Source organism: Mixophyes fleayi, chromosome 12 (assembly GCF_038048845.1).
Source record: "Mixophyes fleayi isolate aMixFle1 chromosome 12, aMixFle1.hap1, whole genome shotgun sequence".
NCBI classification, from domain to species: Eukaryota; Metazoa; Chordata; class Amphibia; order Anura; family Limnodynastidae; genus Mixophyes; species Mixophyes fleayi.
Genome location: NC_134413.1, coordinates 24,337,488 through 24,348,928, shown reverse-complemented (window position 1 = coordinate 24,348,928; position 11,441 = coordinate 24,337,488). Strand labels below are relative to the sequence as shown.

General features: G+C 40.0%; 1 protein-coding gene across 2 annotated transcripts; it reads right to left on the bottom strand.

Moving 5' to 3' along the window:
• Positions 1 to 1,730: 1,730 nt before the first annotated feature.
• On the bottom strand, positions 1,731 to 10,166 carry BRMS1L (BRMS1 like transcriptional repressor). Of its 2 annotated transcripts, none has more exons than XM_075193472.1 (4): positions 10,099 to 10,166; positions 9,755 to 9,794; positions 7,645 to 7,774; positions 1,731 to 5,599 (listed from the first exon to the last, which is right to left on the bottom strand). In XM_075193472.1, exons 1-4 carry the CDS (start codon positions 10,144 to 10,146, stop codon positions 5,482 to 5,484), a joined length of 336 nt encoding a protein of 111 aa, XP_075049573.1. In that variant the 5' UTR covers positions 10,147 to 10,166; the 3' UTR covers positions 1,731 to 5,481. The 2 variants fall into 2 exon arrangements, with proteins under 2 accessions (XP_075049573.1, XP_075049574.1); XM_075193473.1 differs by having other exon boundaries at positions 7,648 to 7,774.
• Between the last annotated feature and the right edge of the window lie 1,275 nt (positions 10,167 to 11,441).

Genomic DNA, 11,441 nt, shown 5'->3' with positions numbered 1-11,441 from the left:
GCAAGGCAGATAAAGTAATCTGGTTTGGATTTTTGGATTCGGGAGGAAGAGTTACCTTAGGGGTCCAAATTTTGTGGCGATTCCTTAATAAACACCCGCGGTACTTCAAATAAACTGGATAAAGAAGCCGCAATTAGTAAATTAATAAATTGAAAAATCAATATTTAATCGACTAATTGTCAGACAGTCGAGATATTTGGCAGAAATAGTTGTTTTGACATCCTTTCTTAACTAAAAAAATTTCGTAGAAATCTGAGATGGGTGGTGGACAACCCTGGTTGAACTGACATGGAATGACCCTGCTTTATAATTGTGATTATGTCTGTCATTTGGAGAAATTCCTAATAAAGTATGTTAGTATAGGTGTAAGTCCAAAGTACCTCCACCACTAACACAGAGAAAAGGAGGTGGGTGGTAGACCTAGACTATTACACAGACTAATATACTTATTCTTTATTGCCTTCCCTTAGATATATAAGGAATTCTAAAAAAAAACAAAAAAAAAAACAAAGCCTCTTTGGGGAACAAATATAATCAGGACACATAATAGAAGAAAAACTAAAAAGATAAAACACTTGTAAAACTAAAAAACCCTCCACCCTGTCATTCATATCCCAAATGCTAGGACTGTCAGTCACTATGAGAAGACAGGCGTGTTACTGCCAACATGTCAAATGGTTCAGGGTGACAGTTTCCCATCAGCTACAAAAATGTCAGGTATCTTCTCCTCTGTAGACACATTCGATATCTACTGTGCCACCTGGGGCAGCTGGTTAGAATTCACCAAACTCCATACAATCCGCTCCATCCTGAAGATGCTTGACCACTATCCCCGATTACCTAGGCTACGTCCCTTGGTTGACTTCAACAGACGCAGGACCCTAGCTTACCACTCTTATTCCCTCAATGCCTTCCCCCCTTTCCACCTGTTTATTACATTTGTGTTCTCTTATGCCGTCTTTTTGTTTATCAAGTGAAAAATACTGCGTGTTGCATAGCAATGTACCGTTGTTTCTTTTTTGATTGACAATGTATATTTGTATTAATGACCTGACCCTTCGTTATAGTTCATTATGGTGCATTACCAAAGTGTTCTGTAGCTCTGTCTTGCATTTATCCATTTACCTCTTTGGCACTATGGTGTGTGTTATGCTTGTACGGATTTAGTTTTACCTTTTTCCAATAGAGAGAGATTTTACCAAAAACATATGAGGTACAAAAATATGAAGAGCCAGCTGTTTTGCTTTTATAGAGAGAATCTGTTCCAAAACAGTACTGTATGGCAGTGGCGGATCCGGGGGGCGATCGGGGCCTTCGCCCGCCCGCCCCCCCCCCCCCCCCCCAGCAGCAGAAAGCCTACCTTTAAAATAGGTCCCAGGCGCCGTTCAAAACGGGAGGGAGCGGGGCCGACCGAGAACGGAAGGCGGGGCTAAATGTGGGAGAGCCAATCAGAGCAAAGGAGGGGCGTGATTATGCAAAATCGCCCACCCCCCCAAACATAAAGTCTAGGTCCGCCCCTGCCGTATGGACATAGGACTGATTTAAATGCTTTAACACATAAAAGAATGCTTTTGTGTTTTAATAAACAGCAGAAGTGATCTCCAGAGTACACACACACACACACACACACACTGAAAACACTATTTACCAACAGAGAAATTTAAGATTCTCCTGCATTCTGAGGAAGAGGGTGTCACTGGGGAGTGAGTTTCAGACCATAGCCACTTACGTGTAGGGGAGGTAGGTTTTATTATTAAACATTGAATGATCTCAAAAGAAGAATTCAAAACTCAGTAAGTAAATATCTCTGGAATATCACAAATGGTTAATGGTCAGTTTTACAGATACACAAAGAAAGATCACTTAAAAAAAATCCCTTTAACTGTTCAACAGTTCATATTTATAAAAAAAAACAAAAACAAAACAAAACAAAACGAAAACCATTCATAGAAAACAACCTACATTGTCTTTAAGTTTGTAATTAAGTTTAAACATAAATTTCAAATATGCAAGCAGAAACATAGTAGTGATGTTTGACACAAACTATAAACAATTGTCACTTAATAAACATTTACTGCTTTAGGGAAAATGCTTTGAATATTGAACATGATAAATAAGTCTGGTTTAGAAGAATTGAAGGCCACTATTAACTCGGCACAGGGGTAGTGCAGCCCAAGCAGAGACAGGTGTATAATGCTTTGGCTCCCAGATACAGTGATCTATCCATCTGTATAGAATACATAAATGATGTTATTATGTGTCTAAACTCCAGGAAATATCATCTGTACAAACCATGAGATCGGAGATCATCACTTCAGTGAGTACTACAAAGGATAATGCCTCTTCTCCAACAAATAAGGATATTAGAAATAACCTTGGATTTCTGTGACCTGTATAAACACACTTGACCTACAAAAGATTGTAGGTCAAGTGTGCTTTGTGCTTTTATATGGTCAGATAACTCTTTGGTGGGATGTAGTTGAAGACAATGAACACGGCGACATTCAAAATGTTGACACCATAATCTCGACAGTTAGAATGTCGACAGTTAAAAGGTTGACATTCTGATGGTCGACATGTTCTTTATGTCGACAGGGGTAAAATGAGTCACAACGTCAACATAATGCGTTAAATCTAACGCGACAATGCACTACTGCTGGCAATATACAGTACAAAATAAATAAAACAGAACAGAATGTTAATAAAAATTACATTGAGTTATGTTAAGTCCCCTCCAGCTTAATCCCAGTGCTGCCAGCCTAGGCCGATACCAGCAAAATCATGGGGGTCAAAAAGCGCGAGGTACCTCTTTACTAGTACCAGCATTAGGCTTTGCCTGCTGGCACAATAGCAGGGAAACTGGCAGCAAGAGGTACCACTCCCGTAATGACAAAGCAGTCCCAGGCTGGTCAGCACAGGATTCCTTAGGGAGCTGGGGTCTGCACAAAATAAAATAGCTGACCCCCCCACCCCCCAGGGGTATCCAGCCACTAGGGCTCTTCGTACACCTTGTGGGCGGTGGGGTAATAATGAAATTGTTATTTCTTGTCCCTGGTGCACTACAAGTCTCAGCATGTCCAGGCTGTCATTAACTGTTTAGACTTGGTGGTGCTTGTAGTACTACAAGCACCAGCATACCCATGGCTACCACATGTATGCTGGCACTTGGGGAACGCTGAGGTCCTGGGAAATCCCCATATTAAAAATAGACCCAACGGCGTGATTAGCTCAATACACACTGGTGGGAGTTCTCCAGAGAAGAGCTAGTTTACCATTGTTTTACATGTTTGTTTTTTTGCCAAGCAATGATCCTGTGGATGTGTTTGGAGTGCTTGTTTTGAAAAGCAGTAAGTCCCTGAATTCTTGGACATGCAGGGATAATTATTTACAGTTGAAGACCCTGGATGTTGGCGAGTACTACAAAGTGTGATTTTATTTATTTTACATAAAGTCATGTTTAAAAAGGGATGTGTGTGTTGTATTTACATTTTTCCTTGAACTACATGTCCCAGCACGCCCTGGGTGAAGGGCATGCTGGCACTTGTGGTTCCCCAAGTGACAACATTCCCTGGCAGCCTTGGGTAATACAGGTGGTTGTAGTACTTCAAGCTCCAGAATGCCCAAACAATGAATGGCAGCCTAGGCATGCTTAGAAATGTAGCGTACCAAGGACAAAATGGTCTATTATTAATGGTACGTTTTTATTACCCCACACCCACCACCCAGGGGTGTGGGAAGAGCCACAGTGCTTTCTGCACAAGGCTGGGAACCCGTAGGGAGTCCACCATATTTTTGTTTTGCAGACCTCGTCCCTCTAAGTAATCCAGCCCTGTGCTTACAAGCCACAGCTGGCAAATCCTAGTGCAAGTAATAAAAAAAAAATCAGGGGGACCAACGCTTTTTGCCCTATCCCCAATTTTGCTAGAACCAGCAAATTTTTTTAAAATTTAGTTCATTTTATTTTTATACATTGCCGCTTTAAATCTAATGCATTATGGCGGCATTGTGACTGTCCACATTATATAACCCTGGTGACATTCACAATGTCGACATTCTGATATTTAACCTTTTTACTGTGTCCAGATTGACTGTCGACATGCTCATTGTCCACATTTTATACCCAACCCCTCTCTTTGGTGACTTCTATCCAAATAATTTACAGTAGGGATTGCATGAGATTTGTACAATTCTTGTTCTATGAATAGATAACAAATAACCAATATGTGTCACAATTTAATAGGCCACAGACTTTCCCACTGCCAGATGCTTAACAATACATTATTATTGGTCCCTACTTGGAAAAATTCAGACATTTACTTTCAATGGATACACTGAGACCACTTAGTTTCAATAGATTTTCAACAAACACTTTAGCTGTAACCTAAGTGGGTTTACTCTGCAGAACACTGGGTCATACAAATAAGAGGTGTTTTTAATAATTCATTAAATTATGGTTATAGAAATGATTAGGAATATGTTCAATACTTCATCTGAATGGGAGCCACACACCAATGACCATTTACAAAAGGTCAAACACAAAGTACATATGAATTCGGTTCTTTAAACAGAACGACTTATAATGTGTACATCCCAAATCCTACAACAACTATTCAGATCGGTCAGAACATTGCTCAAACGTCGTTAAAGAGGTCCTCAAACCACTAGAGCAGGCCTGTCCAACCTGCGGCCCTCCAGGTGTTGTGAAACTACAAGCCCCAGCTTGCTTTGCCGGTAGACAACCAGTTGATAGCTGGAAGGGCATGCTGGGACTTGTAGTTTCACAACACCTGGAGGGCCGCAGGTTGGACAGGCCTGCACTAGAGTATTCAATTCATGCAGGATATAAATAAATGCATATGTAATACAAATAATCTTGTGAAAGGTTTAATACTGAACTTTCTTATTTGCACTGGCACCCCGGTGTCAATACACTGCCTTCTCCTCCTCAATTTGTCTGGGAGGACAGTCAGAGCTGGTAAACCATATGGAATCTAACTGTCTTAGGTCTAAGTGGAGATGTTGCCTATAGCAACCAATCAGATTCTAGCTATCATTTATTTAGTACATTCTACAAAATGAAAGCTAGAATCTGACTGGTTGCTATAGGCAACATCTCCACTTTTTCAAACCCACAGTTTAGTAAGTATACCCCTTAGATTCTTAGATACCCTTACAGAAGGAGATGGCAGGGGCAGTTCACCTGTGCATGCCACTCTGAGGTTGGGAGGTACCAAGAGTCATGGTATCCAAGACAAATATGCACAAATAATTTTTCCCATGAATGATTATCTCAACATTATCTACATAACACTGTACACACAGATACACAGTCATAATATGCCAACATGCTCACATTAACATTCCCGAAAATACTTTAAAATAACGGCGAGAGCGGATCAACAGACTTCCCATGACTTGGCACAGTTTCCATCCCCGAAGGACTGGAGCAAGAGTAGTGGAGACCCTGGTGAGATCAGACGGTCAGATGTGCTTGATACTATATTTCCCTTTCTGTAGCTGAGAAATGTACAATTTAGACTTGCTGCCATCTTGCCTCTTAAACCAAACCTCGTCGTTGTTTATGGTTGTGATGATGGCACTAAAAAGAAAACAAGAGGGTTATGTACTGAACACCGCATCTTCAACTCCTAGATTTATGGCATAAATTACTTTTTCAAGCACCAAATTTTGAACTTTAGTGGAGACCCATGTTGTCTGTAGCCTGTAATATAAAATAGAGTAACATTTCCTAAACTGCAAGAGGTATAATAAAATTAATCAAGCAAGGGGAGGCCGGTCTCATTTGTAAATGCGACAGCCTGATAGTATGAGGAGGTTTTAGTCCTGGGCAGAACACAACAACAGGTGCTAAAATAATTGAGTGTGATCCAAATAGGTCTAGGGCAGCCACAAAGCAATAAACCAGACCAATGCTATTCATGCTGCTATTCAGTGTTCCTAAAGTTTTTAAATGTGTAAACTCTCTAAATGTCCTAACTTAATGTTAGTAGACATGTAATTATATACTATGCGAGACCATTCCCCTTAAAGACTTGCAATAGCATTATAATACACTATAAACTTAATGGTAAGAAATGTACATAACGTCGCTATGAATGAATGAATAATGAATTCAACTGAAGAGTCATAAAAAAACTTCTTGACAGATTAAGGAGACATTAGTGTACAAACACCACTTCCATATCCTACTTAACCTTTACTGCAATAGCTCCCAATACCTTTAAACATATATTCATTTCAATTTATCCATTCTCTTCATAGTACTTCATATACTGCTCCTTCCTACTCCCCCCGAAACTGCACCTTTATTCTCTGACTTCGCCCCACACCTTTACCTTTCAACTCTTACTCATTTCCTACTTCTACCAAACCCCACTACCTCACCATTTCCCAGGAACACACTTATTGTTAAACCATTGTACTTTATCCCACATTCATCTATGTAAACATTTATGTAATTTCCCTCAATCCAGTGATTCCCAAACGGTGACGTGGCAATCTCATAGGGGTGCCGCGACCAGGTTCGGCGGTGAGCAAGGTAAGCAGGGCTTACATGGCACCCTGCTCTGTTCGCACTGTCTTTTGGCCATGACGTTATCACGCCCAACATTTTCAGTGAAGATCGGCACAGTGAGGAGCCCGAAGAAAAGAAGACAGAAGAGAAAGAGAAGAAAATAGAAGAAAACTGAGAAGAAATCAGAAGAAAGAAGGACATGTAAAAGGTAAGGATATAAACGGAGGATGAAAGGGGCAGTGTAATACAAGGGAAGCTGATGAAGGGGTTTATGTGAAGGGGCACAGTGTGATGATGGAGGGATAAAAGGGACAGTGAAGGGGCACAGTGTGATGATGGATGGATAAAAGGGACAGTGAAGGGGCACAGTGTTATTGTGAAGGAGCACAGTGCGATGATGGAGGGACAAAAGTGACAAAGGGCACGTCCTTGGATTTATGTGTATAATTTTTATCTAATAAGTATTTCTGTCCTGACCTAAATACTTATTACGCTATTTTGACCCAACTACTTAAAAAACGGGACTGCTCAGTAATTACTTTGATTTAGGGGTGCCTTGAAAAAAAAAATGGAGACCCTAAGGGTGCCTCGAGCTGAGAAAGTTTGGGAACCAGTGCCTTAATCCATTCTTATTGAAAATCTTGTTTGACACATCAGCATTTGTAATTCTGCAAACTGCTATGTTCCACAGCTCTTAATATGTTATATCTCACTCCTTAGCAGCCCGATTGACTAACCTCCTCTTTGCATCTACTCTGCTCCCTCACCCACCAATTCTTGAAACCCTGGCACCTATACAGCACTATCCCAACCACAAAGATTCTGCCCCTGCAAGCAGTGCTCCATGGCTAAGGACGGCCAAGTGTCAACTCCAACTCTGCAGATCCAAAATTAGCAGCATCTGTAGACCGCAATAAAACAGCGCCACCCAGTGGGCAAGAGGAATTACTACACAAATAAATATGAATTCCTCAATATTACCAACCAGTAACAGGAATGAAACATGCCTATGACAATGGGGTACCAGATCTTAAACTATAAAGACAGATCCAGAATAGTCCACTCTAAAGGGACTTTAAAAATACTGTAGATTAACCCAAGATTACTACCACCTTGTTGGGTACTCGTCCTTCTTGTCAATGCTGATAGTCTGCCCTCGACCGTACCACTCTCCATCATAATGCAGCCGACCATCCTCTGATCTTGCAGTATGCTGATGTTTTTCCAGCTTCACTGTAACTGATGAACATGCATGTTATATATATTCTATTTAAAAACAAAAAAACCACGAATAACTGTACAATTTATTACCATCATCACATTAAGCTTCACGTTTCCTGTACACCAGTATGCCCCTGAAATATCAAACAGAACTAACAAGGATCTAGAAGCTGAAGGTTAATCACCCCCAAGTGCTATTGACCTGCACTGCCCGATGACTCTTCATATGCATCTATTCATTAACCACACGCAGCAAGAGAGCCAATAACCACATTGCTTTTCCAGAAGGATCTTGGAAAATCCACAACTAGATTTGGAGAATATAGACAAACCATCCCCACACTGGAAATTGGTCGCATTTATTTTACCCTTAAGTATTTACATTTGATTAATCCTGAGTGTTTCATACCAATATACTTGGGTGCTCTCGTAGTTAATTGAGTACTAGGAGGTACGGTATAAGAAAAAGAACTAATGACACAAGGTATTCCTAGGGTAGGAAAATCCACAACTACAAGAGGAACAAGCTTTGGTCATGTGCATTTCTACTAATGAATGCAATTGTGGCCAAGTTCTGGTGCCATTTAGATGCTGAGCTGGGTGCTCGCAGATTCACTGGCAACAGCAGAATTGAACATCCATATTCATTTTCAATAGAAAATATAACCAGCTTACTGGCAGAGCTTATTTTGATATCATTTTATAGACGTGGATTTATCCTTTAAGCAGCCTTGCTTCTATGCATATACTAATATAAACAGCAGGCACCATGTTGCGCTAACAAGTTTAGTATCCTACAGCATGCCATGAAAATAGTGGCATACTGTGAAAATGGCATTGTGCTTGCCAAAAAAAAAGTAAGTGTTTGGATGGAATGTATCCCTTGAACATATCCCCTCTGTAAAATACATGCAACTTTTATAAAAGGTATTTTTCAGAACAATGTTTCTGACCTGCAGTAAACAAATGCATGGAGATCTTTAAAGGTATTGTAAGACAAAGCATTTGAAGTTTGTCCACAAAAGCTGGGTACACACTACAGGTTTATCAACGGATTATCGTGCCAATCACACGATAGGTCACGACTGTTAGGTCTGGTATTGCATTAGAGTATACCCTCACACGATCATGGTTTACCGTACCAAAGCACATTGTATCGTTTCATTTGATTTTATAACCGGACTAAAAATCTCTATAAATGATGGAAGATGTCGGGCAAATTGCGAAATATGTATGACCTCACAACTAGCAGTGTAGGCAGATCCCAATAGAGTTTACAGAGTCACACAGCAAATGGTTATGACAGATGAAGAGCACAGATCTGAGGGTAAATACTGTGAAATTGAGTAAGTGTGTACACATGAATAGACATGCTGATCGGGACTTTCAGTCGTTGGTAAAATCACTAAAGATATTGGGCCCGATTCATTAAGGAAACTAAATTAAAAAAAAATGAGTAACTTTGCACCTTGACCAAACCATGTTGCACTGGAGAGGGGAGTTGAAATTAAAATGTGTGGACAGATTTATAGTTGGGATAGAACATGTCCTAGATCAACTTTAAAATTCAGTGTATAAATAAAGCTATCAAGCATTGTGTGTTAGATGAAAAAACAGCCAGTATTTAACATATGTGCAAAGTAATAAACAAATTTACACCCCTCGCATTGTAACATGGTTTTGTCTAGGATCAAATTTACTTCTTTTCTTTGCTCTCCTTAATGAATCCGGCTCATTGCGTCAGGTGAAATTTTCTGTAGTGCGTACCCAGCTTAAGTCCTTCAGCTCAGACTGAGAAAACTTCCATGCCTCCCAAACATCTGTAGAGCAAGTTCAGACGGTCTGAATGAACGGAGGTAAATTGCCCCGTTGTGAATGTTATACATTGTTTAAGCCCTTGACTAGTAGCCTATTAAATAGCACCTGCAGTCAGATTTGCATGTGTAAAATGGTAAATGGTAAAATCAGAGTTGTGAGATTTGTTAACGCAAAACTTACCTTCTGGTTTTACACGATGAGGACCCAATGTCGCCATGGCCTGCGCAATAAGAAATACACAATTACAAGATACTGACTTTACTATTCCATGTACATTTAAGAGAGTTTGCAAAACACTGAAAGACATTAGCAGGTACAAAATCTTTATAAACCTGGACCCTGTGTATTAGGAACAGCTGTCAACTATGAGTACAATGGTGGTTTTTTTTTGTCTCACTGTCAAACCAGATACTTGTCAGTAAAAAGAACAATACATAAAGCTTTAGCTACCCGCTCTGCACACAAAGCAGGCCGCTGACTAACGAGAAAGCATTGCATATAATACAGATCTTAAGTCTCCTCACCTTTCTAATAGTAGTCCAGTCTTCAAGTATATCCAGGTCTTGCAACATGTAAACAATATATGGTCGTGTAGAAGATAAGGACATTTTATTGGATTGATGGTTCGCATTATCGTTAATGCACATAACCACATACCTAGTGCTCCCGTCATAGCCTTAGAACATCATTACAGCCAATGCCAATATCCCTCTCTGTGGGCAGCTAAACGCTCAGCCAGGTTTTAGTACTATGCATTTTTCCATGTTACATTTCAAATTGTTCATATTAACGTAGTAAAATTAACTGATCTAGCTTTACAAAACATTGAGTTCTAGGAAGATTAATGCATGAATTGCTACAAGCACATAGCATGCTGACTGCATTAAAAGGACCAGCCTCCCACACTGCTAAGGAAATTACTACCCTGGCTTTCACAAATAAAGCAGGAGATATTGAAAAGACAAAATGTCAAGAGAAAAAAAACAAACACAAACAAAACAAAATGCATATATCCATCTACACACAGAGAATTTTTTATTTTTTTTGTTGCCTACACATTCAAAATCATAAAACTGCCATATGAGTCAGGATCCCATGGTTAGCCATCGGAAAGTAAATCTTTAAACTCTTAAAAATCTCTTTCCGCTCAAACATAATCATGAAGGTAAAGTACTTAATCTGCTTGTGTGGGCAGCCATAATACACAGTAAGTACATGCACAGTTTTAAAGGGCTGTACTAGAATAAGATAATCAGTTATGATGACAGTGAACGGACATTGTGCCAAATTCGTCGCTAGGCCATTTTTCAATAAGGACCTTACCACCAACAGCCATGTATTTCAGACCATTAAGAGATTACCAGGCCTAGCAAATATGAAGATCTACATAAAAATTAAAAAGAATTCTGGGGTCCATTAAAAACACTGAAATCACATTTTTTCTTTCATCCTATTGGGGAAACTGGAAAGAAGGGGGATGTCCCATAGCTGTCCCTAATGGAAGGGTACACTCAGTTTTGGATGTATGTACTGCGCTCCAAAGATTCTGGCATCAATGGATTGCAAAAATGTTGAATCGCTAGAATTTAGTGAGTGTGTACCGAAGACCACCGATGACCGCTCTCGACAGATGCTCAGAAGGACAGCCGGGACCCCAATGCCGAGCTGCCCAGGAAACCGCCTGGTAGAACGTGCTTATAATGTAATCAAAGCAGAAGCGCAAACCCTGATCCATTATCAAGCACATATTAGACCATTATATTTAAGACCACATATTAAAACTAAAACAATACATACACTAAAAACATAAACGCACCGAAAAAGAGGCCGTCTTGCCTAGTACTTTCATGCAGAAGTGAACAGACAA